We start from the raw sequence: 27,132 nt of genomic DNA on the forward strand, positions 1-27,132 counted from the left end.
AACCAACTGAAGTATCTGGACCATCTTCAAGGGTAGCCCCACGTAGAGCGCGTTACAGAAATCTAATCGGTAAGTTACCAGCGCGTGTGTCACTGTCGCCTGGAATCCTGCATGCCAAACTTGCAAGCTGAGCCTCTCAAGCCCAAGTTGGCCCACAACACACGTACTGTGGCCTCTTCTGAAGAGTAATGCTCCTAAAAGGCACAGCTCTGCTTGTGCCACTGAGCCTGCAGCAGATCTGCAGCCAGCCAGCCATTAAAAGGCAAGCGTACGTTAAATCTGGGGCGCAGAACCTCAGGCCCAGGGGCCAAATCTGGTTTTCCAGGGGCCCAATGAAATCCAGAGGGAACCCCAGAAAGACCCTGTCCCTTTCCATCCCCCTTTCCTCATCCACTGCCCATTGGTTGGAGCATGCTGGGAGTTGTGGGAAATATTTCTTTCAAACATGCGCAGGATTACACCCTTCGTGTGACATTCCTGAAGTTCGTTGATTTCCTTTAATGAATTACTTCTCTGTGTGGGTACATTAGGGATGGAGCAGGGACTGATGCTGGCTGGGAACTTAGCAAATGGAGAAGGAAGGCTTTTTCCTGCTGAAAACTCCCCCCTCATGTCTATTTGGTTAGGCAAGCACATTCCCAGTGGCATGAATGGGAATTTCTTTGATGCACTAGTGGAAGTGGGGGACAGGCTTGAGGGTGGGGGGGACAACCAGGGAGGGTAGAAAAGTCCCCTCTCCACTGCAATCCCAGTAACAATCTGCCCTCTCCCGTGGCTGAAACTGAATTCAAATTATACACCAGATGAAGTTGCATGTTACACATTATGCATAATGTGCAGTTCAACCTGAGTCAAAGGTAAGGACAAAGCACAATGTTGATCTTCAAAGAATGGGAGATCATTAGGAACAGATCTCCACTATTTAATTCCCATTTACTGAACTAATATGTGGGCCAGAACATGGTGATCCCTTAGACCAAACTCTTCTCCAGATTTTGTGAAGCAGTTCTCAACTCAAAACTGCATAGCAAAAGCGGCTTCGGGGATTTATATATGGAAGTATGTCTGAAAGTTGCATATGAAAGTCCATGCAATTGTGTTCAGTGACACTTTTTTTAAGTCTTCAGAAAAGTGTAGGTGCTTGCTTTGCTACAGCTTGATTCTGATCAAACTCCTACAGGAAGTATTAGACTCTGTTGAGGTTGAATACCCCGAACATCATACCAGCTGCAGCCACAAGGCAAAGCCTGCTGGTCCAGTGCAAGAGCAAATCATCCATACCTGGATTTCTTCAATGGTATGGACTATGAAGGTGTCCTGAAGATCCTCCATGGCTCCCTCCATCCAGTTATTGAAAGGAGCGGCTCGTTTGGCATATTCCAGATACAGCTGGTCAATTGTCTCCAGCAATTTTTCTGTTCTCTGAAATTCCCCAGAAAAAGAGGAAGCCAGACAAGAACATAGGCATCACATCCTGAACTTTGCTTTGTAATCTTTAAAACACAACCTTATTTCCTCTCTTCATGTCCTAGCTGTTCTTTATCCTAGTGTTTTCATTAAAAGATACTGTAATTAAGAGACCCAGAGAAAGGGCGTTCAAGATAATGAAATGCATAGTTCCAGATAGTTCACAGGGTATTAAAAAACAGAAAAATAAGAATTGGAAATTGCAATCAGAAATTGCAATCAGAATTGCAATCAGACAACAAAGACACAAATAATCAGAGTTTGAATAATTCTGATTCTGTAGGGCATCTTAATAAGCTGGCCCAGTGCAGGGGGAAGAGCATCAGCCTACAGCTTAAGAGACCAGTGTTGAAATGCCTACTCAGCCACAAAGTTCAGTGGACCAATCACCACCACCCAGCCTAGTCTACTTTACAGGGTTGTTATGAAGATTAAAAGAGGAGAACTGGGTGCACCACCAAGTTCCATTAGGGAAGGGTAGGATATAAATGGAATAAATAATCAGCAATGTGAATCATGATAAAAATATTGTGATAAGTTTTTATATCTAATTTCTGGAACATAGTTCATTCTTATTTATATCATGTAGACATTAACATCGTTCAATAGAAATTCCCAGCTTAACATAAAAGCTGCCTTGGATTCCTTGTGAGAGGTATATGTAATATAAATATAACCATCATTATCATCATAGAAAAAAATACCCAAACTATGAAAATACAAGTAAAACAGAACTGAAGAGTCACAAATCATGAAGCCCAAACCTAAGTGTTTTTAAAAGCCTGAAAAAATAAAAAGGGGTTTGCTTGGCATCAACCAAAGCCAATGCAGTAGGTGCCAAAAGGCATTCTTCAGGCAAAGTATTCCATAATTGGGGTTCCACCACTGTAAAAGCCCTCCCACCTTACTTTAGATGACGAGGGCACTTTCATGAGATCCTCAACAGAAGATCTAAGTGTACAGGTAGGCATATACAAAGACAGGAGTCCTTTCAGCTACCTTGGTCCTCAGTGACAAAGACCTTTAAAGACCAAAACCAGCACTTTAATTGGGCCTAGAAATGCACCTGGCACATCTTGCTCCCATGTTCTGAACTGGCTGCAACTGTTCAACACTCTTTAAAGACTGTCTCACAGAGGCCCTGTTACAGCCACCTAACCTCCAAGCTACCAGAACAGGAATTGTTGAGACTAAGCAGCATGCTTAATAATTTTTTAAAAACTGCATTGATTCCCATTCTCAGTCTCCAACAACAGGATTACCAGGATACTCAGGAAGAAGTAACATTCGTGTTTTAGAATGTACAAGCATCTTTTACCTCCAGTGCTTCTCGTCGTTTCTGGGTTAGAGCCCCAAGGTTATCCCATTGGTCACAGATTTTCTGGCACCTGGCATTGACACTTGGCGAATCATAATAATCCAGCTCACTAACAAAAAAGGGGGGACAGCTTTATTAGACACACAGTGATAAAATTTGGGTTCTCTTAATACAAAAAAGCACTCCTGCAAATACAGAATCGATTGCATTGAAAAGGCCCTAAAAAGAACCTTCCTGCAGCAGATCACAAGTCAACCTAGCCCACCCCATTCTGCTTCCAGCAGAAGCCAACTGAAACCTGTTCCACCATCTGTGCTTCTCCCCCACTCCACCAAGTGGTATTTAGTGGTGAACTGGCTCTGAATCTGGTGGCTCCATTTAGCCATTAAGGCTTACAGCTGTCAACAGACTTGGCCTCCATGAATTTTCAGCTAGTGCATATTACCATATCCTGCAACAGCAAATTCCATAAATTAACTCCTTTGTGAAGAATTACTTTCTTTTGTCAGTCCTGAACCTTCTGCCAATGGAAAGGATCCAGTGGTGTCCAACTGCCAGTGCTATTTATGCTGCACCATTGAAAACCAACACATGTGCAACCTTGGCAGCATTTGCTGGCATAACTGAGTTCCTTCCCGGTGTCACTGGATGAATCCAAATTTTAGTATTTTGAGGTGGAGAGATATATTTCTCTACCTACTTGCCCCACCCCATGCTTAGTTTTATTGGCCTCTAGCATGTCCACTGTATGTCATCCATAAACTTCGGAAAACATCTATTTGAGTTTGTAAACATGAACATTAACCCTAACAGATGAGTATTTATGTGAATCCATGGTCATCTATTTAGCTTCCACATAGCCTGAGGTCCCTGATCCTGCCTAATCTTGGAAGCTAAGCATGGTTAAATCTGGTTAAAATCCAGATGGGTGACTAAAATACTGTGAACCACCCAGAGAGAGCTTCGGCTATTTTATTTTTATTTATTTTATTTAGAAAATTTCTATGCCGCCCCATTCGCCGAAGCCTCGGGGTGGCTCACAAAGATATCAATTAAAATATAATACAATAAAATATAAACTAGTTAACAATATAAAATAAGTCGCCCTGGCCAAAGAATAAAATAAATAAATAGTATTAACAGTTAAAATGACGTTTGAATAAAAAGGTCTTCGCCTGGCTCCTCACCACTGCTAATAACGACGGCGCCAGGCGGACCTCTCTGGGGAGCGCATTCCATAGATTGGGCGCCACCGCAGAGAAAGCCCTCCTCCAAGTACCTACCCTTCTAATTTCCTTCACGGAGGGTTCCCGGAGAAGGGCCTCTCCCGCAGATCTCAGAGGGCGGGCGGGCATATATGGACGTAAGCACTCCTTCAGGTAACCAGGACCCAAGCCGTTTAGGGCCTTATAGGTCATCACCAACACCTTGAATTGGGCCCGGAGTTCAATGGGAAGCCAGTGAAGCTGTCGGAGGACTGGAGTCATGTGAACATAACGCCCAGTCCCCGTCAGCAGCCTGGCAGCTCTATTTTGAACCAGTTGAAGTATCCGGACCGTCTTCAAGGGTAGCCCCACGTAGAGTGCATTACAGAAGTCAAGGCGGGAAGTCACCAACGCGTGTGTCACTGTCGCCAGGCAGTCGTACTCCAGGTAGGGGCGCAGCTGATGGATCAGCCAAAGCTGAAGGAAAGCGCTCCTCGCCACTGCTGTCACCTGAGCTTCCAATGAAAGCTCTGGGTCGAGGAGCACACCCAAGCTGCGGACCTTGTCCCTAAGAGGGAGTGCAACCCCATTCAGGACTATGTTCAATTCACCCTCTCCAAAGCCTGATCCGCCAGCCAACAGGACCTTAATCTTGTCTGGACTGAGCTTCAGTTTATTGGCCCTCATCCAGCCCATTACCTCGGCCAGGCACTGGTTCAGCACAGCCACCGCCTCACCTGGATTGGTGGAAAATGAGAGGTAGAGCTGGGTATCATCAGCGTACTGATGATTCCGCAGCCCACACCTCCTGATGACCTCTCCCAGTGGTTTCATGTAGATGTTAAACAGCAAAAAGGACAAAATGGACCCCTGCGGTACTCCATGGCATAGCTGCCATGGCGCAGAGCCATAGTCCCCCAGCACCACCTTCTGGAATCGGTCATTGAGATAGGAGCAGAACCACTGCAAAGCAGTGCCTCCAATCCCCAATCCCACTAGCCTATCCAGAAGGATACCATGGTTGATGGTATCGAAAGCCGCTGAGAGGTCTAGAAGAACCAACAGGGATGCACTCCCCCTGTCCTTCTCCCTGCACAGGTCATCGTACAGGGCGACCAAGGCAGATTCAGTACTGTACCCGGGTCTGAAGCTAGACTGAAATAGGTCCAGATAATCAGTTTCATCCAAGAGAGCCTGGAGTTGTCCCGCCACCACCCGCTCCAACACCTTGCCCAGAAACGGGATGTTGGCCACAGGTCTATAATTAGTGGCCATCTCTGGATCCAGTGACGCTTTCTTCAGGACCGGTTGGACTACCGCCTCCTTTAAAGGGGCAGGTACCCGACCCTCCCTCAGAGAAGCGTTAACCACTTCCAAGATCCAGATCCCAATCCCATGCTTGGAGTTATTTATTAACCAAGACAGGCAAGGGTCCAATAGGCAAGTGGTGGGACGTACTCGTCCAAGCACCTTGTCCACATCATCAGGCCGCAATAACTGAAATTCATCCATTAATTTTGGACCAGACGGCAGCATTGGTGTCTTCCCAGAAACCTCTGTGTCACTAGTAGAGTCTAGCTCGTGACGAATCTGAGCAATTTTCTCCCTGAAATGCTTGGCAAAGTCGTCACAGCGGGCCTTCGAGGGTGGAACCAGATGTTTCTTAGGACCTGGACAAACCAGGCCTTGCACCACTCGAAAAAGCTCCACCAGACGGCATTTTGAGGAGGCAATGGAAACAGAAAAGAATTTCTTTTTCGCCGCCCTCACCGCTGCAGCATAGGCCCGATAATGGGCTCTCAAGTGTGTTCGGTCAGATTCATCCCGTGATCTCCTCCACCTACGCTTTAGCCGTCTCCCAGCCTGCTTCATCGCCCGCAGTTCAGGTGTATACCAGGGGGAAGAGTGGGCTCTGCCCGGCAGGAGAGGACGCTTAGGAGCCATGAGTATATACTACTATATGAGTAGTATAGAAATGTAATGTACTAATATTAATCGTCTATGTGTCACAAGCTGTGTAGATCTTATTGCACACTGTCCAGTGCCACAGTCAAGACATCACTGTTGTGCTGTCTGGTAAGTGAAGGTTTTATTCCAAAAGGCACTTCTCTAAACTCTTGTGTCTGAAAGGGAGTAAAATTGCCTCTGCACAGAAAGGGATCACAAATCAGATCAAGCTGTGGAATCTCCACTGATGGCTTATATGCTCAAAAGTGAGGTCCATGCACTACACCGAAGTCCTACTTGAGTTCTTGTGCGATAGCAGCAATCTGTTCCACACGGTCCTGATGAGCAGCAAGATCACTTTCAAACGCCTCGTGCTTCTTCAAAAGGGCCTTGATCTCTGAGAGGGTGGCCGTTTCATAATCCTTCTGCTGCAACATTGCTTCTTTCCCTATAGAGGAGGGCCATGACACATGTAAGTGAGCAAAGGGCCAAAAAGCGATCGGCCTATATAAATATTTGTTCTCCCAATGGACATTTCTATGGTGCAGCCTGTATTATACCAAACAAACATCTTCTATGCTATGAAATGCAGACCTAAATTTATTATGTTGTTGAACAGCTGATCCATTTTAGCTTAAATACTGTTTTTCCCATCCTGCAGGCAACCTGCTTTGTTGACACTGTAAGACAGATGTAGGGGCCTTGACAATTTTGATGGGGAGCTGCCCAGTAATAACCTCATTCTAGTTAGGTATCTGCATTTGACCCAATCTGGTTAAAGGACTATCACTGCTTTACTCCCATATTACTGAACTCTATCTGCCAGGAATGGAGCCTAGTGCAACCACTAGCAGCACCTCTCTTCTGCACCACATGCTGCAGCCACTGGAGCTGCTGCACCTGACCTGGGAAAAGGTTTCCAGCTGGCAAACTTTATTCCATGAGCATTCACAGGCTTGCTTGAGATGAGGCTCGCTTTGCAACCATAACACTTAAAGGATTTGGGACTCAGGCCCACAGGACACAAACAGGCACAAAAGGTACATACCTTGATATATTTTATATGTGCATATGTAGAAATAACTAATAGGATTTGTTTCAATTTCACAGCTGGCAGAGTTAGCCAATTGATGATGAATTTAAATTAAATAAATAAATTTAAATAAAATTCTTCAATTCATTTGCACCCTGCCAAATTGTCATGCGGAAGGTGAGGTTTTGGGGAGTCAGGAGGCTACAGCATGTGGGGATGCAATTCCCATTGAAATAGCCCTCTTCGTGGCAATTAAGCTAAGCAAAAAACACCTTCTGTAGGCACAACTGACACTCAGGGTCTAGGGAGGAGATCTGGGCCTCAGAAAATAGGTTTGGGGTCCAAGCCCCCATGGCTCAAAACCTAGCAATGTCCTTGAGACTGAATACTGAATTACATGACCTCTTGTGGACAATAGCATGTGGCTATCTATTGGAAAGCCTGGAGGAATGTTGTCTGTGGGGTCGCAATGGGTCAGATGCAACTTCACGACTAGCAGCAGCAACAATCTATTGGAAAAATCTAGTCTGCCTATACAGACACCAATTACAACAGATACTATGCTGTCATGTTCCATGCTATGCATATATGTGTATCTCAAATGATGGAGGAGGGTTTTTTTGTTGCTATAACCAAATAACTGAGATTCAGGAGTTCTTGTGGTTTGTACTGCAAACCTCACAGAGATATATTAGCAGATCCCAGTCTACTTTTTGCCTACCCCATAATAAAGTATGCAAAATATATTCATTTAGTACTGTGTATGAGTCACAGAATTCTGTTCTTCTTACCACAGAATTTGAGCTACCTTGGTACAGATTTTCTTTTTAAAATCTTTCAGCCCAGACCACACAAATCCCTGTTAAACCGACACTCTTGAGATGTGCATTACCATCTGTCCAGGATTCATGAATGGAAGCTTTTTGCCGGAACTTCTCAGCCAGGTGATCCAGCCGTTCTAATCTTCGGATCTCATTCAAAAGCCACTCCTCATAGCCCTTCTCGGCCTGCTCTAGTCCACCCCATGCATTATTAATATCCTGTAAAGATGAAGGCAGAAGCACAATGATGTTGAGAAAGGAAGGACAAGTTCAAAAGAAACAAAATTTTTTGAAACATTGTCCTCCTGCAGTTCCCCAAGCAAGTTTGTGACTGGCAGGTACTAATGAAAGAAAGCGTTATGCTGCAAAGAGTCGCAAGCACGTGTATGCGAATAATCTGACAGACAGTACAACTGCAGTAGAGGACAATGGCAAATCAACTGAAATGGCAGGCAAGCCACTGGCCCATTCACAAGCAATTCAGAAAACAAATTCCTGGGTCCAAAGGAGCTCCCCTTTGATCTCCTCTTCATGCCCAAGCTCTGCAGAGCAACCATTAATCCTGTAGTGAGGGTTTAAGCTCTGGATATCTGCACAGTCACAATGCTGGGCTGCTGCAGAACCTGGAAGACTGATAGGCAGGCAATAGTGACAATCCAGCACCACAGCCAGAGGCAAGATTAAGGCTGGGCCAAGCAGTAGGTGACCAAGACAGGTGGACTGATCTGAAGCCTTTTGAAGGCTGAAAAGCTCCTGCTGAACAGTGTGCTTCGTGTTCTGTCCAGTTAGAGATCCACTGTGTGGATATGAGGGGTGAGCTTGGCAAGGGCAGTTTATTTGGGACCAGAGTGCTGATGAAGGAAGGATGTCTAGAGAGAGTTTGCTATTTGAGCAGGTCGGCAAGGAACCATTCTCAGGAGCAGGAGATATAAGCGGCACAATAATTGGGACCATCATTTTCTTTACCTAAGAAACTCTATGCAAGGAGTGGCCACTTTCTCAGAAGACTGGGACCTCCCCATGAACAGAGTCTTAAGCATCCCAATGTAGTACAAACTGGGTTCTAGGCAAGGACAGCTGTAGCAACACCACTTTTACATTATTGTTTTGTGGGCACTGGGAGACTCAAAGGGACATATAATCAACTTGCAAGAACCATGCCATTGCAGACATTTCTTCACAGAGGATTATGATCTGTGTGGAGCACAAATTGTAATGAAGAAGTCCACTGGAACCAAGGTGCTCTATAGCATATGATGCTAGTAGGGCGGAATATCATTGCCTCTTGAAAGTAGTAGCAGCAGTGGAGTGTGTATATTTTAAAAACCATGTACTTTGCCAAATAATTAAGCTTGGAACTCATCTGCTTAACATACTCACTGAGACCATTTTTCCTTCTGAGGGCATGAAGGCCGGCCTATTGCTAAGTCGCAGCTTTGTCTGCAATGTGTTGAAGTTGATTTCCAGCTGGCACTTCTCTTGGACCTTGGGAGGCTTGTGGAGGCGGCGATAATCTCGGAAGTCCTCCAGTTTCTGCTGCATGGCTTGCATGGTGTTCTCTGGTGCCCGATTCTCCAGCCAGGGTATGGTGCGACGGATCCATTCCAGCAACTGGGTATACCAAGGTGGAAAAAATAAGGACAGCTATAAACAAAATATCGTTCCTGATGTGTAAGGCTTAGTTTTTTGTTTTTGTTTTTGGTTAGGCCACTTTGTGCAAAGTTTTATGATAAACTTTGACTTTCAGGCTTGTAATTATTTTTGCCAGGTTTTGTATTTGCACCAGTTTCTATCTTCCTATTTTACACTGACAAGAGAAACTGAAAGACTAAGGGTGCAATTCTCCCAACTTTGTCTGGTAAAGAACTGGTACCTAAAGTAAGCCAAGTGTGTAATTCAGCTTTTAGTGTTCAATAAAACTGAACAGCAGTTTGATGTTTCCACTAATATAAATTACGTTGTGCTAGCAGGTTTCCCTGGGAAGCCCACCATACCAGCAAGCCCTCCTAGCAGTGCATTGGAAGTTGTGTGCACTAGGGTAACATTATTTCCATTCCTGATCGTGTCACACTGGATGCTGATCAGTATTTACAAACTGGACTGTGATTTCATTTATTTCCCAAGTCTATGGGGACAGGTTGGCTCCAAGGATTGCCTTCCACAAGGCCACCTAACGTTCTAGGCCTTATGGCTTTCAAATTAGGATCTGTGTGTGAAAGCAACCTCCCCACACCCACCCACGCATGTTTTTTCAGTCACTACAGATGGCCATTAGCAATTTCTGCATAGCATAGCAATTAAATGTTTGGCTTGCCTGCTGATGATTCCACTATTTGAAGACACCTTCTTACTCACATGCCACAATGCATTTTTAACCATGAATTAATGCCTTCTTCCCTATATTTTCCTTATCTATTTGCATTTGGTTCCTTAGAGTGCTTCTTAAAATTAATAAATAAATACTTTACTTAAGGACTTGGAAGGAGCTTTACTTACACTGCCTTCTAGAATAAATAAAATATTACAGACTCCAATTTAAAAGGAGACATTGAGGCATACTTCAAATTATCAAGGACAAAACACTGAGAAATATGTGTAATTGAGGGAATAGATAGCTTTCCATTTCAACAAAGCCCTGCCATGAAATCAAAAGCAGAAAGACCTACATCACTGGCCAACTTCTCATAGTCTTCCATTAGCTGTTCATTCTCTTGATTAACTGCCAGCACTTTGCAGATTCGATTGGCTGCTGTTTCCGCCTGCCAGAAAACAGAAAGAAAAATATATCATGATTTATTATTCCGCTTCCTTCTGCATGCCTATTGGAAAAGATAAAAGCCCATTCTGAATCTAACATAACTTTACTGGTCCATTTTTTCCTCCACACTGCAACTGCTACAAAGCGTTATAGGTGACTCACTGTATCACTGCCACATCTTGCTTCTCAAGACGGCAGGCACATTATCCTGAGAGTCTGATTTGGATGTGCTTTTCTTTGCTTAAGACATTTTTCACTCTAAACTGAGGGTGCAGACCTAGTGCCCTTCAGATGTTCTTGTGGCCCCAGCTCATATCAGTCCCTGCCAGGATGGTCAATGGTCAGGGATGGTGGGAGTTATGGTCCAACAACATCTGAAGGGCCACATATTTGCCAACCCTGAACTATCAAGCATTTACACACACACCCATGTGTGTTGATATTTATTGCCAGGTGCTGATAAAACACCAGAAGAGCATCATCTGTGTATATCAATGTGTGGCATGAGCCAGAATGCATGTGGGTGGGAAGGAGTTTCCTTCGAAGCAGTAAATTCACATCTAGGTCTGTTCTGAGATCAGCTGATGTAACTAACTGCTCTAAGACCATTTGCCTCTAATCACTGACAGTGCCTATTAGACTTAAAGTTATTTTGCAAACTGAGTTTTTGAGTGCTGCAAAAATCCACTCTAGATAAAAAGTAATCTATCACTGAAGGAAACATGGAACCATCTGCATGCTGTTGATATCTGTTCCATACATGTTAGGACTCTCAATATTGTATACACTGTATTTAAAACAAAAGACCAAACCAGAAAGTCTAATCCAACCTTCCCCAATCTGATGCCCTCCAGATGTGCTGGATTCAAATCCTAGCAGCCTCCAGCCAACACATCTGGAAGGCACCAGCTTAGAAAAAGTTGATCTAAGCACATAAGCGCTTAGGGCTAATCACTCAAAGTAGTCTTTTGTTGGATTCAGTCCACAAGCTACAACAAATTTGCCAATTTGGCCTCCAAAGCCATTTTAGAAAAGAGGGTCTAAAGGTACAATCCTGTGCTAGTTTACATATCCAGGGAACCAGCACTGTTCATCAGTACTAAAGAACCCATAAAACTATGATTTGGCAGTCAAGTATCCTTTACTTGAACTTAAACTTTTATGTGGCAAGTCTTCAGAGAAGAATAATTTTATTGTTAAGTATACCAAGATATGGCTTTGATTGCTTTCAGTTTTAAATCCTTCCCCTACATTTTTTCCTGGGCACTGTTGATACCAGTAAAAACATGACAAGCCTCTAGTTTATTGTACTGAGAGGCCACCTGACCCTATATGCACAATCCCCAGGGTGGACGGAATCATCTGCTTGCCAAAACGAGGCACCTGCAGGATGCAGTAACATTTTTCCTGTAGCTGTTTGCAAGTTTTCAACACACTTCTTGGGAATCTTCTTTCAAAAGTGTGCTAAGGCTTCTTTAAATTAATTAGCTTTGGACACTTTTTCCAGTATCTGATATTAAAACACTTCTAGTAAAGATGTGGGAGAAAATATGGAATGGTTAGACCACTACATTTAAAGAAAGGGAGCATCCACAGCAAAACATGCACAGGTGGAGAACCTTCCACCCAGCCAGTGTAGGAGCTCTCCTGAAGGTCTGGCGGGTTTGCCCTATGGGCCACATGGCAGTACGTAAGAGCACAGTTTCCTCCATTGCTGTGGTTCTATGCAAGGAGATTCCCATTTCCAGGGTCATGAAAGCAGCCTGACATTACCTGCCCATAAAATGCATTGCATTATATGTGCATACTGCAGAGGTGAAAGCTCAGCTATTTGGCCAGTGTGTTTTTCAGAAACCTTTTATTTATTTCTGAGTCACTCAGAAAATGTCCACAGTGGAGCAGCTAAAGAAATACATATCTAAGAAAATAAATCCAGATAGGTTTCTTACCACCTCCTAAACACTTGCAAGATTGGAGGCTTCACAGTTTCTCTGGATAAGCTGTTCTGCTGTCCAGTAACTAGGAGGGTAGTTTATTCGGGTTATAGCTTGGACAAAGGCATGCCAACAAGATTTTCCAAAGAATTACTAGATTGATAGCACTGGAAGCTATTCAAAATGGCAGAGTGTAGAGACTGCAGATTTTGCCAGGACTGTCTCACCTCCTTGTTCCAATACCTCATTAAGAAAGTACAGCAGAGGTACGCCTACTTGTCTCCCTAGACTAATTCTAAAGTGAATGAGCGCAGGTTTACAGCAGGCATCTGTCCTTCTGTCGTCTCCCCAGAACAGATCAACAATGGAGTCCTGAAATGCTAGCCACACCCAAGTAAAGCTTAATCAAAAGCCTAGCCAGAAATTATGTTGAGAAATCCATTTCCACAATGTATTAAAAACCAGAGTAAACCCATGTAGTAATAAAAAACACTCATGCAGTTTAGTGTTATGAAAGTTAGAAGCTGTTAGGGGGCAAATGCAATCTGACCGAAGCACATATATGTGAAGAAATACATAGACAGACACACATACACAGAGACAAATAATATGAAGGAAAAGCAGCCAGTCACATACATGTTATGCAGGCTGGGCCCCCTGTACCTTTAAAGACTCAGTATAAGAGAATGAAAGAAGCAGAAAGTTGATCATGTGACCTCCCCTTCAGGGCTGGTAGCAGTAATGAGAAATCTGAATGAGAAATGGAGCGACATCACAGTAAGTCACCTTGTCAAGGAAGAGGGCAGAGCTTGAAAAGACACTCTGTGCTCTTGGGCCTAGTTTGAAATGCAAGCTCACCGATCACTCCGCAGCAGCCCCAGACTGGGAGCCTGCCTCTCTCAACAGCTGGTTGTTAGTGCCACTGGGAGAGCTTCAAAGGCGAAATGATCAAGACCCCAAGACCTTCTCTTCTAGGCGATGAATACATAGCCAGACAGACCGGCCAGCTGGCAACACAGTTTAAAATCGGCACAGACTGGACACCACGAAAGCTAACTCTGAATTCTTACTCCAGTGGTTTGGCTCAGTGGAAAATCTTTTCTCACGAAACCACATTGGTAATAATGCTGGCAACATTTTATTATTTATTAAAACATTTTTATGCCGCCCCATTCGCCAAAGCCTCGGGGCGGCTCACATCAATTTTCTGGATGGAATTGGTCATTTCGGCAATTGAGTTTAGAGAATCACTCAATTGACCGAATGCTAAATAATAATGATGATGTACAACATTAATACTTTTTTCTCTCAGTTTGTTTGCTGGGTTGTACTTGTAATTGGTGCCAGTCCACAAATTTAAACTTACTAAAACCCCACTACTACAAAACTACCTGGAGCACCTACTTCTAAAGAAGCAAAATAAATGAATTCACAAATTCAAACAGGATTCTCAGTTGTGAATGTAATGAATTTGGTATGTGGTCTGAAAAAATTAACTGTAACTATTGAGGGCTTGGCAGTCTTTAGACTATTTATTGAAGAAGCTCTTCCATCAACCTGATTTATGACACAGGTAAATATTTACAGCTGCACTGCCTGAATGTTCTCATTTGCATCTTATTAGCCTTGTCAGGGGATTAATTACTTTATACATGGCAATAGGCCCCAACCAGAACTGAACAAAGCTGTTGTGTCTTATTCCATAACATGGTATACTCAGACCAAAAGTTTACGTTGAACAAGTTATTAGCTAAGACCAGAACAGTTTTAGACAATCCCGGGTAAAGCTTTCAGCAAACTGATAACATGGTATTTGAATAAAGTTTAAATGCTCCCTGTAGAAACACTAAAGTTCCAGAACTGCTCAGAATAAAATACTTCTAATACTTGTAAACCAATCTTATACATGTCTACAAAGAAGTAAGATCCACTGAATTCAAATGACTTACTCCCAGGTAAGTATAAGATTGCAGCCTAAAAGGTTGCAAAAATACACCACTAGAAAATTTGCTGTCACTCTAGTATTTTAAAAGGTGCTTTAAAAATATAATATGGGAAATGGGTCCAATTCATATATTTCTAAGAAAGTAGAAGCAGACAATGGAAAGGAAGACTTTTCAGCAGCTAATGCAGCATTTTAGGAGCCCATGAATTGGGCCCCAGCATAACAATTTTAGTTTGGTTTCTAATATTTTGGTTTAGCTCACACATACATCTGAGCCTTGCGAACCCTACTAGTTCAGTAACAAATTTGAGGAAAGTCAAAAAGCATGCAAATTCATTTTTATTATGAAGTGACTTCACAATGGAAAATAGGGCAACGATTATCTTCTAAGAATGTGAACTTCATAGGTTTGCCTGGAGTTGCAAGGGACAGTCCAAACTGGCAACACATCAGCTATCCGTTTGAGAGCTGAGCCGCCCAATGGGAAGCCAAAGGAGCTTAGCCTAAGTGCTGCTTTCCCCTTGATATCCTTTACCCAGGTATGGATAAAAGCAGCTGGTGCCAGTTCTGAATGACACACGTTTAAATTACTGCTTTCCCACAAAATGCATGCAAGGATCTATAAAGGCAAATGCATTTTGTACCTCAGTACAAAATGGCAAGGGAGGAGCAGTTAAGATGTGGCGAAATCAGTTGAGAGATGACTATGCAAACTTAAAAAAAGCTGTAACAATAAGGAAACACCACAAATGATATGAGAAGGGAAAGCACCTGAATTACCAGTGGAGGAGGAACATGAATGGGGGAGAGAAAGGAAAAGCAACATGGGGGCAGAAAAGAAGTCCTTAAGAACAGTATGCAGAGGGTGTTTTATTGGAAACCAGCTTCAGGGTTGGGTGTCTTAGAAAGAGATGATGTACCCTTCCTCAACCAGGTGTCCTCCAGATGTGTTGGACAACAACCCCCAGCATCCTGAGCCAGCATGGTCACTGATGAGAATTGTGGTCTAACATAACTGGAGAGAACCAGTTGAGAGGGGGCTGGATGGGGGCAACATCTCAGTTTACAGAAATCATTAGAGCTTGGCTTGAATCCCTCTCTTAAGGCAGCAACGTGGAGAAAAGCCTGGCATTACCAAAAAGAGACCTTTTGAGAGTGCAGCTGGCAAAGCAGAAGTGGTCACTTAAAAATGAAAGGAGAAAAAGCACGACCTGATTCCAGCGAGGCTAAAATAGCAGCAGCAGAATAGTTTGTGTTTCTTTATGATTTATGTAAACATTAAATGGCAATTTTCTCTGTCTGCTTAGAAAAATAGCTGCTCGGGAATGAATAGTACTGTTGGTATACTGCCAATGCCAGCTCAGTCCTCTTGCTCATACACAAGATAACCCTTTAAAGAACTGGTTTTCAGTTACATGGTTGGGGACCAAACCATTCTCACATGGTGCTGAGGAAAAGCTGCAGAAATTACTCTCTGGAGCAAAAGATCAGCACGGAGGGTGTTCTTAGTCCTTGCCCCTCTTGCAGCTTTTTTTCTAAATATTGTCTCCTAGCTCAGCCTGGTGGATTAGAGGTGTCGTAACCTGGAGGGAACCACATTAAGGAAGATTGTCTAGCTGTTTTTCCACCTGGAGGAAAAAAAATGCTACTGGTACCTCTTTATCTATGGCACCAAGCTGAGGCTCTCCAGAAATTTTGGATTTTAAATCCATGAACACTTACCACTGGCCATGCTAGCTGGGACGGATGAGAACTGTAGTCTAAACCATCTGAAGGGCATCAGGATAGGGAAGGTTGGTCTATGGGATGCTATCCTTTTCCCCATGGGGGGAGGAAAGCAGCTTGGGTTGGAGTATCAAAGGTGGAAAGGTTAAAAAGTCCTCCCTCCCTCTAAAAAATAGAACCTAGTTGTTCATTCCAGACTGCAGTCCTCATGGCTACATTTGAAAAACACCACAAACTGCTGCGATACAGGCTGAGTTTTGGGCCTCAGCCCCCTGGTACTACTGGAATTACTATCACTGCTAAAACAGGTATAGAGCTGGGCCTTTTTGTGCAGTAGATTCCACACCCACAGTGGTGGACTACAGGTACATCACCCATCAAAAACAACCTGGTATTTTTGGCCAGGTCCCACCTGGGAACAAGCTGGGAAAGAGGAGCTAAGAGGGCACTTTCCAACAGACAGGCATCATACCTGTCCATTCTGAATATATTTACCGTATCCTCTAATCTTAACTGGGGCTGATGTGAATTGATCCTAGCAATTCTAGGCAGAAAATCTTGGGAAAAGCCAGAGAAAGGACAAAATCCAGAGAGTCCTACACAAAGGAAAAGGTTTTTTATCCTCAAGAAGCTGTGGTAACATTACATAGCTCAATGTGAAAGCCAGCACTAGATTCTATCTCTCCAATGGTTCAGGACAGCTTCCACTAAATTTGATGGGCAGGAAACAGAAGGAGGAGGGGGTTGTTAGGAGTAAAGTCTCACCTTCTGCGCACCTGAGAAGGCGTGGTAGTAACATGAAACATAGGTCATAATGGCCTTCTCATCCGGCCTTAGCGTGCCTATAATATCTGTGCAAAGAAGGAGAAGAGGTTGAAAGGATAAAGTAAGAAGCAGCACACAGAATAAAACAAAACAGTCATGGGTGGTAAAAGAGGGGGGAAACTTCCCATCATGCATTGCAGGACAGGCCAAACAGATTTCCATGCGGAGAGCTGGGAATTGAGATCAGAATGTGTCTAGCAGTGTTGGCTTTATGGACTCCAGTGGCACTTGTTGCCACCATCCATTTTCAACCCCAGGGTGCATCATTATCATGTATTATACAATTCCACAGTCAGCAGGTTCAGTCCACTTGAACACAAGAGCAAAACAAATATTTTCTGGGGAAGGAACAGCCAATTCTGTATGCCCATCCTACTCAAGGGAATAACATTGCTACATCTGAAAAAGACCCTACAACGAAAGTTTAAAGCACGGCAAAATGGCAAAACATTACATCTGTTTTGGGACACCTGCCTGATCTCTGACCATAAAGAGAAAAACATCTCCATATTATGCTTATTCTATCTTTTCTATCCACAGAAAATCTTAACAGCATTATGCCACACCACTGAGAAACAAGCTTTCTCTCCTTGGCAGATTAGAGCCAAGTTTCATATTCAGGAAAACGACACATAATCTCTCTTGAAATAATGCACATAACATACTTGCATAATTTAATATTCTCCAGAGCAAATAGTGTTCCCCTGATCCATTTTCTCTGACATGTTAACCTTCCACAAACAGGGAATTGATTCAAATCCCCAACATGCACTCTGACATGCTTACAATTCCAGTCGGGCTATCCTAAATGTTTCTTTGGAACACACAGATTAGCAGATAATGCAGTGGCACCTAAAAGTCTTTCCTAGAAATCCCATGCCTGTAACTGCAGAACAAACAAACAGAGACACTGGATGTCTGTTACTTCACTCAGGTGCAATAGAAAATTCAGTGCCATCCCTTGCCTGGAACAGGAGATTTTAAGGTGATGGCACTAAGAATTGCAATAAATGACAAAATGCATACAACTGCACGGCCAGTGTTATCACAGAGACATTCCGGAAAAGCAGTTCACATCACCAGTATGGAAAGTTGAAATCCAAGAACAAATGTTTCACTACTGCTGCCCATTTCATCTCAGGAGACACAAACATGCACATTTGCCTCTTAAGGCAAGGGTGGGCAGGCTACAGTCGAATAGTTTGCTTAAATTAAAACTCTGTGGCCAACTAATGTGTTTTCAAATGTGAAAAGCAGAAGTGGATACTGAAAATCTCTTAAGAGTTAATGCATAACTAATCTGTTATGCATTATCATTCAAGTTTGCTTAAAAACATGGCCTAGCTAGATCAAAACAAAGGCTATATAAGCCAGCCTATACACCAGTGTTTCCTGCGGGAGTTCCAGACCCCAGTGAACTAGCTGAAGTGTCAGCTACATCTCATTGTGACACCTTTTCTACTTCTGAGGAAATTGCCATGACTTTCAAACTTTGCTCCACCTACAACTTCTCTTGAAATTTCTGACATTACATGTCCACATATAGGTAATACACAGATGTGTACACCTGTGTCTTCTAAAAGAAAAATGGGAAGCATGTCACAATGCTGACAACCTACCAGATAATCACAGCAACTGCAATTCCTTAGACTATAATCTACTGCACACTCATTAGGAGAGGGCCCTCTTGAACTCAGTGGGATTTACTTCTGAATAACCATGTAGAGATTTGTACTGCAAAGCCTACCTGATCCATGCGTAGTTCTCAGATACCAGTCGATTCATCAAGCTATAATGCTCAATGGCAACTTCCAATCTGGGACATTTCTGTAATTTTCAGAGTCAGAAAACTGTATGCACATTTACTGCTCTGTGGAGGCCCTCAAGTCTTATTTCTGAAGCTCATGTAGTATTTCCAAGTAAGAAGTTGTCTACACAACAACAGAGGGTTTACAAACAGCCCAAATGCCATGAGCAATCAGCTAAGTAATTCAGTATGAGTTGACATGAAGAATGTTAAGTCGCTGGGTCACTGAGCAGAAGACGGATGGGTTTCTGCCCCCTAAAGTTGTCCTTCCAGAAACTCACCTCTAAAAGATCCTTGCATCAAATGAGTAAGAGAAAAGCTCCCAATACCATCAATGTAAAGCATAGTTTTGCATACAAGAATGGATTTGCTCTACACCATTGACTGTGGGACTGCATTTGACCAATTTGCATTCCCAAAATGCTACATCTCTGAAGTGCCACCTGAGCCAATAAGCCAACACTGCCCAAAATAATAATAAAGATGCCTGTAGCTAGAGAGGAGAAAGAAAAAGGTTTGGACATTAGCAAGAGGACCAGGTGTGCTGTGTGGAGGGAGCTTGGAATCCTGCGATACCTTCTGGGCTCCTGAGAAGGCGTGGTAGAAGCTAGAAACATAGGTCATGATGGCCTTCTCGTCAGGACGGGCTGTTCCAACAATGTCTGTCAAAGAAAACCTCAGGTTAAAGAGCATATCAACTGATGGGGAGTGAGCAAAGTGATGTACTGGGGACACCATGTGAGGAATGAGTATGAATATTAGCACCTACACATTCTTCACCCAGATCTTTGTAGACTTCTCAGCAGAAAGAGCTACTATTAGGGCAACTGCCTTTGCCCTCTTCCCCTCACTACACATATTATTCTTGGAGAGATGCGCCAACTGACTCTTCCAAAGGGAGAAGTTGTGGATCTATCAGATTATCAAGAAGTCAGAAGATGACCCCAAGCTGCTGTTGGAGTAAACACAAACAAGGGCACCCCTCTCCTCATACTACTGTGCATCATTCTCAGTGGGCTGTTGCTGGTTTGAGTTTTCCAGGCTCCCATTATATTAGCAAGAGAAGCAGGCGCCCATTGCCTCTCAGACTCTGGCCATGCAATGCTTTTCACAGCATGTCCCTGCTGCAATGGGAAGGATGCTGATGGGTGAGAACAGCAGCCACTAAGGCATGAAGGGGAACATATAATGCCATGCGCCTAACCATTTCAATACCTTGGGACAGACCAGTGTGTAAGAAGTGCTCCTAATAAAATCCAGAGTCAGCAACTTGGGGATGCCCACCTAAGGCTGCTTGCTGGAAATGAAGATGAGGACTAACTGAATATAAAATAATTGTTTCAGCATAATTTAAAATAGTTAAACAATGGATGGACTTGACAATCAGAACTACCAATGTGCATCTTCTACTTTTGTTGTGGTCAACAACATTTCTCCAAAAAGGTTTGAAGGTGTTTCCAGACAGAGACGTCTGAGCTCTGTCAGCCAAAAGACACTGTGTAGCTATTCCATCTTTTCTTTCTTAACAGATTTTTTGTGGAAAGAAAAAAGATGGAAGAAGTTGTGAAGAGATATGGGATGGTGATAAGTGGGAAACATTGTTGTCTATGCCTCCACAAACATTCAGTGAATGGGGCAGAATGATTAAATGGCAAATGTCTCATCTGGGAGCAACCACAGAATTATACAAACTGGGAAGGGAAAAACAAGACTGGGCAGAGCTTAGCAAAAATATTTTCCCAATGTTTAAGGGAGAAAGAAAAGAAATGGCCATGGAAAGTAATTGAAGAACTACGGCAATTAGAAAACTATAAATTTGAGTGCCAGTGTATGTTTTCAAAATGCAAAAGCTGACAACATAAGGGATATTTAAAATCTGTATCCAAGAATCTTAAGTAGGGAAGACTGTCTGTTTGGATCCTTTTACTTAGTTCAATTAAATAGTACAATGTTTTGGAAATAAAATGCCTAGAGAAATATGACTTACATGTGGGAGGCAATGAGGATGATTACTCCTTACATATTGCAGAGTTAGCATACCTTTTGCTGTTCAATGAGAATGCTATTTGATTGTTCAAGGTAGCACACCAACCCAGTCAAAGCCAGGTGTGAACTACTACTGAATTCATTCCTGCCTTATAAGTAAGTCGTACAATGATAAGCTACAGAGCAGGTTTGAGAAATTCAGCATGCACCAGGAGCAAATTAAAGAAAACTAGAATACCAGCTTGCCATTATCAGTCTTGGATGTGATTCATACAATTTTGCAGCTGTGTGGAGTCTAATTCACCATTCATGTTGGCCTGGTAACTTTTGAACAAAAATAAGTGGGCCTGATATATCATGCTGGAAAGTTCTAGATCTATACTGCTGCTTCCCATGGGGGCACCAACATATTTTTTTAATCACTTGTACATCCCACATTATTCCTTCATTCAAATGTTATTAGAATCGTGTAGGATCCAGCCCCTAGAAAGCAGCTTTAAGGTTGCAGAAGTAAGCCTATGTATCTGGATTTACTCTAAACTAAATAAATGATAAGGAAACCATCTGAAAGATCTAGTAAGTATATAAGGAAAGTTTGGGGAACCTCTTTGGGGGTGGAGGGAGGAAAGGAATCAATCAAAATTGGATTCTACTTTACCTTCTGCATCCAACATCTTGGGGATATCAAGGTACCTTTCAGCCACATCAAAAGCTGTGTTTAGATTAGTGAGTGGATCATCCTAGGAAAGAAACAACCTTAAGTTGGCAATAAGAACACAGCAGAAGACACCATTTTTACTGGGACTGATACACAGAACTGGGCTACAGAAAGATTGTTTAAACCAAGTTTATTTTAATCTTGGTTTTAACACTTAGTCACTTTGAGCATCATTTTTGGGTGGAAATGTGAGGGCTAAATAAAATGATTATTCATTTCAATAGATCAATAGACTCATCATACAAGCTGATAACATTAATATCAGTTACATAACCACGTAAGTGTGCTCTTAATTAAGAAGCCTAACCAATTGATAAAGAAATGATAAAGTTCCACTAAAGTCACATTAAAAAAATAAGTATACTGATAATGTCTCACTTTCCCCGAACAAGAGGTGATGTTGCACTGCACCTGTGTACCTACTCCAAACTAGATTCTCAAAATGGCAGGCAGGACTCCTGAATCTTCTATCTTGTGTGTACTGACTGGACCAGGAGGTGGCGGTTGAGTTAACTCCCATCCCACTACCCCATTAATGAGGCAAAAGGTAACTATGAGAGCTGTGTGTATTTTCCAAACAGCCTCTCCAAACACCTTTCTGTACAGATCTTGAGAAGATGCCGTGAATTTCCCTTTTTCATTAGTTTGCTTTCCTTCCTGAACCATCAATGAGCATGAGAGCTTTCAGTAAAGTTGTTTGTCCTAGTTTAGAGCTAGTTAGGACTGAAGGAAGCTCAAAACATGCTCATGCCTTGACTCAGGGAGGCTCAGTATGACAATGCTGGAGAAGCCTTCCCCGATATGAACAGCCAATGGACAAGGACATGCTTACTCTCTCACCACTCTTATCTCCTGCTTAGTGCAATAGGTGCAGACTAATTACTAAACCTGTATGACTGAGAAATTAGATTTTATGGGCATTTTGCTTAAATGGTGTTTTGCTCCTGATAAATGTTAACCAAACTGGAAACCAGGGGGCTCTGACTGCCGACGACTCTTTTGGTTTTATTTTGCCTTTTCCTATGCAAAGGAAGATAGTTAGCCATGCTAATTGAAATATCCACCTTTATTTTGCCTTTGTAATATTTGGGGAAATCAAAATAGATTTTTCATTATCTGTTCCACAGAATTAAAGGGAAGCTATTCCTACATAAGAGTGCACAGGCAGTCTGCAGATGTCTGTGCAGGTGTAATTTTCACTGAACTGGTCCCAAATACAACATTGACCTGCCTTGCGTGTAACAGCAACTCAATGGGTAAAAGACCAGTGGGTTTTCAAGCACAAGCAGGGGAGAGCAGGGGTATTGCTCTATATTTTGATTTCCCCAAGTGTTACAAAGACCTTTCATTTGTACTCAGCATCCTAGGATGGCAGTTTTGTAGGCGCTGAGTGTGACATTCACACCCAGAGTGCTGAGTTTAGGGGCTAAAGAACCCAGCAATTAACCCAGGGGTTTAAAACTGAGTTGTTTAGCCCCAAAACAACCCAATGGTTTTATTGAGCAATGAAGTGGTGGTACAACCATGAAGGAGACAAGCTGAAGAGGCAAGTACACTCAGTCTCTGTAATTCATGTGTGAAAACCCACTGTTTTTTAAACTGATGGGTTGTTGTTACATATGACAGGGCCATAGTATTCACTATAGTTATTATGAAGTCTATGTACAAAAACAGGACCAAGCTGCACTCAAGAGCAATTATTAAAGGGAAAAAAGCTTAGTATAAGGATCACTACAGTTTGAACTTTAATACCACGGTTCAGATTTTTTAAAAACCTTCTGCGTATGTATTCTGATCCTGCTGACTTGAGAAAAAAAATGCTAGACTCTCTTAGTGCTTCTCCCATACCTCAGCATAAAAATGCTCGCCTGTGGAGATGACTTCCCTCCTAGGAATAAGTTCTCACTCTTCATTTCATAAAATGTTGCTTGAGAACCAGTTATTCTAATTGCAATATCACCAGTCATTGGCTTTTGGCAACAGTAAAGCAGCAAAACTGTTGAAGCAGGGTAGAGGGAATGCCTAGAAGCTGTTAACTATATATATATATATCAGTAATTTAGTAAAAAGTATGTTGTTGTAGTAGTAGTTGTTGTTATTGATAATAATAAATGATATTGCTTGTTGCTTTTTAGCCTTTTAAAATTATTTTAATTTTCTATTTTAAGATTTTATATTTTTTCTCTTCTTGTATTTTAGGGCTTTAATTCCTATGAAATTTTGTGAACCATGATGGGAGGTGGCAGGCACAAAAATATGCTATTCCTACTGATTGTTGGGAGTGGAAAAAATTGCTCTTGGCACACATTCTCAAGGCCACCTGGCAGGACTTCAGAGGAGGAGGAAGAGAAATATGGACCAGTTCCAGACATTGAGACGAGAAAAGCAGAGATGCTTATCTCAATACTAGGCTCCCCAGGTGGGCAGGCTGAGAATAATCAAGCAGTTAGCAGGAAGGGGCTTGGAACAGGGGAGTTCCTCAGAGGCAGATGAGGTGAGTACAGCTCTCAATCCCATGTTGCAATGTTGGCAGAGAAAGTGGCCCAACTGGAGGACCACCATATACAGAGGAGGTGTGCTTGTTTTCATGAGGCTCTTCTTGAAGGGATGGGGCCCAGTGATGCTCATAAGGAAAGTTCCTGGAGGTGAATACTCAATTGAGTTCAACACACCACTCTGTGCATGCTCAGAGATTCATTCTAGGTGTTTGTGCCTCTGAAAAAATCTCTGGTCAATAAAGAACATTTTCTAAATAAGGACTGTGGCTTTTGAATGTGCAAAAGGACAAACCTTAGCTGACCAAAACAGCATATTTCTAAAGTTACTAGAGGAACTTCCTCTAACAGGAAGGTCAAATTTATGGCCTACTATTAGGATTCAGCAAACTTACAGTCTGAAGGCTGCAGTGGGAAAAGTGTATTTGTTGCCTCCTTTGAAAAACACAAATTTGCCTATCAGGATAATTTACTGTTTCAGTCATCCCTGACTATCCTGACTTAAGCTGGATATAGAAAGACGTGTTCATTTATATTCTGATTTATATTCCATTCTACCTCATGGACTCAGAGTGGCTTACTGCTGTTTTTCTAAAGATTAAAGGACTTATCCCCACAAGACTCACAAAAATAGTCTTGCCTGTTTAGTTGTAGGACTTTTTTCTGCCCAAACATGCTACCACTGTGCCTTAAAGCAATATTGTGGCCAGACATACAGTTCTGTACAACTAGTGAAAGACTTGATAAGCATTCGTTAAGACAGCCAACATGGCAGCCATCAGAAGTTTTGGACCTCAGCTCTTATCAGCCTGAGACAGCATGGTCATTTGTCAGGACTTCTGGACATTATGGTTGAAAACATCTGGAGGACATCATGCTGTACTAGGGCTTTCGAAATGGCCCTGCTGGGATAGCTAATCCACAGAAAGTGCAAGCTCTTTGCAAGGAAGCCAAGGCAAAGCTTCACTTGCCTGATAAACCCAGTCTAAGAAAACATTTCCAATATAGCATAGCTGTCTACGACAGTCTTCATCTCAAGAATCTGAACTTGGAAATTGGCTGAATCATTCTTTCGAAGACCAAAGTAATTCCTTACTTGCTACTACTCTTATATCCATCAGGAAGTACTGGTAAAATGCTTGAATTTGAAACATCCAGAAATATAAAAAAGTACCTTTCTTAGTTTTCCATAGTCAATGAGCTCTGGACGATGTCTGTGAATCAAGGCACAGAAACCAAGGCCATCCTTCCAGCTATGAGAGAGTTGGGACACAATTAATTACATTTGTCAAGGAACAGCAGAAGCCATAACAGTTTCGATCAGCCATAGACCATAGTTTACTAATAACGCAGTTGGTCTAGACTGTAGTATTCCCCAGCTGGGATCCCAAAGGACACTGTTGGACTACAACTCCCACCACCCCAACTGTTGATCATGCTAACTGGGGATGACAGGACTGCAGTCCAATATCTGGAGGGTGCTACATTGGAGAAGGCTGTATCTAATCTTGAATCCCCACAAGTGATATTTACATCAGTGCCAGCCATCATGGTCAATAGTTAGGGGTGATGGGAGTCTAACATCCGGAGAAACCTGGTTTGGGAAGCCTGCATTTAGAGAATGATTACATTTAGGCTTCATCTGCTTTTTGTGCTATATCTTGTAAACATCAGAACACAGGCAAATCTGATTTCTGTTTCAGCTTCCATTTCTTCACAAAGCCAACCACAAAGCTCTCAGTAAGAAGAGTTCCGAGAATAGTAGTGCCAAAGCAGGCTGGCAACTAAAAGGAACCTAAATTCTGTCACTGATCCTTTTTGGACTTTAATCTTCATTTTGCTTCCACTTTTTGTCAGTTGTGAATAAGGAGTGGCATTACTTATGTAAAAAGGTGAGAGGGAAGGTAACATAGCAGATTCAATATCTAACATAGCAGATTCAATATCTAACATCTAAGTTGGGCCTATATAAATTTGGACTTAGAAATGTGGCAGCACAAAAATAAAAAGAGCACAAGCATTTTAATTTATCTCCAAAACAGGAATAAAGGCATAACTGGGTGCTGAGAGTAATGTGGGAAGAAATCTTTAACCAGCCTAATATTCTGTAATCCTGCACTTGAAGGACAGTTTTAAGAATCTTCTTAAACTTCTCCATCTCCTCCATCACCACCTTAGCGCCCATAATGGGCCTTCAAGGGCAGTGAAAAACAGGCCAAGCACAAAACAGCACCCCAATCCCCTTGGAAATGCAAGATTACAAGTCACAGGCTGCTGCCTTTCACCTTTGCATTACCTAATATGGAAGTTTTGGATGTTCACATTTTTGTATGGCGCCGTCTTCCTCTGACACCATAACAAAAGCCCTTCTTTAGCAGATGTCTCTAGGGAACAAAAGATACCAGGATTAGCCAACCCCTGTGGGGCTTTCTCCACTACTTTTAAAAGCTACTTATTCATTCTAACCTTTAAAACTTTTTAAGCCATTGAGAAGGATTTGGGCTACTCCTTCCATTTGTGCAACTCAGATCATCTCTGAGAGACACTGGCATTTGGGCTACTGAACCAGTGCTAAACTTAAGTTTAAAAGAAACAACACTATGACTATACAGGCTGCAAATTAAATTCTGAAGGTGATGGCAGTCTTGCTGCAAAAATAAATCAAAATATTGGGCACCTTAACTTTCCCTCTATACCTGTCTTCTGATACACTAAGACCCTGCCAGCCCTTGGCCTCCAAAAGTCAGAATGAGAGAGACAAAGAGGCAGCTGCCACTAATGATGCAGCTGCCACATCACTAGTGGCAGTGAGTAATGCATTAATTAGTGACACTAATTAATGCATTACTCACTGCCACTAGTGATGCTACAGCATGAAATTAAATTCAGCTGCTCTTTATTTCAACTATAAACATAAAAGCTACATGTTGCAAATTTGATGGAGAACAGCATTATGTTACACAGGATTCCATTACAGTGACTAGATGCAGACCTTTGTTTCCTGTCTAAAGGTAAAAGAGGCAGTGCAGCACAGTGGACAAAGTAACGGATCTGGACTAAAAGACCCAGCTTTAAATTCCCACTTGAAGAGCTGGGTGACTGTAGGCCACACATCATATCTCAGCCCAATTGTTACACACACTGCCTT

General features: G+C 42.5%; 1 protein-coding gene across 6 annotated transcripts in view; it reads right to left on the reverse strand.

Moving 5' to 3' along the window:
- Nucleotides 1-27,132, reverse strand: part of ACTN1 (actinin alpha 1) — a 112,336-nt gene that overhangs the window by 14,837 nt on the left and 70,367 nt on the right. For 4 of the 6 annotated variants that reach the window (XM_044436933.1, XM_044436931.1, XM_044436929.1 and 1 more), the window contains exons 5-14: nucleotides 26,281-26,368; nucleotides 25,159-25,237; nucleotides 21,430-21,511; nucleotides 19,362-19,447; nucleotides 10,458-10,550; nucleotides 9,172-9,402; nucleotides 7,863-8,010; nucleotides 6,235-6,385; nucleotides 2,786-2,894; nucleotides 1,282-1,422 (exon numbers count right to left, since the gene is read on the reverse strand). In XM_044436933.1, coding sequence (XP_044292868.1) covers nucleotides 1,282-1,422; nucleotides 2,786-2,894; nucleotides 6,235-6,385; nucleotides 7,863-8,010; nucleotides 9,172-9,402; nucleotides 10,458-10,550; nucleotides 19,362-19,447; nucleotides 21,430-21,511; nucleotides 25,159-25,237; nucleotides 26,281-26,368 — 1,208 coding nt within the window. Of the gene's footprint in view, nucleotides 1-1,281; nucleotides 1,423-2,785; nucleotides 2,895-6,234; nucleotides 6,386-7,862; nucleotides 8,011-9,171; nucleotides 9,403-10,457; nucleotides 10,551-16,918; nucleotides 17,005-19,361; nucleotides 19,448-21,429; nucleotides 21,512-25,158; nucleotides 25,238-26,280; nucleotides 26,369-27,132 lie in introns of all 6 variants that reach the window. The other 2 variants (XM_044436932.1, XM_044436930.1) reach the window with 1 other exon arrangement.

Source organism: Varanus komodoensis, unplaced genomic scaffold (assembly GCF_004798865.1).
Source record: "Varanus komodoensis strain SLA01 unplaced genomic scaffold, ASM479886v1 scaffold3, whole genome shotgun sequence".
Classification (NCBI taxonomy): Eukaryota; Metazoa; Chordata; class Lepidosauria; order Squamata; family Varanidae; genus Varanus; species Varanus komodoensis.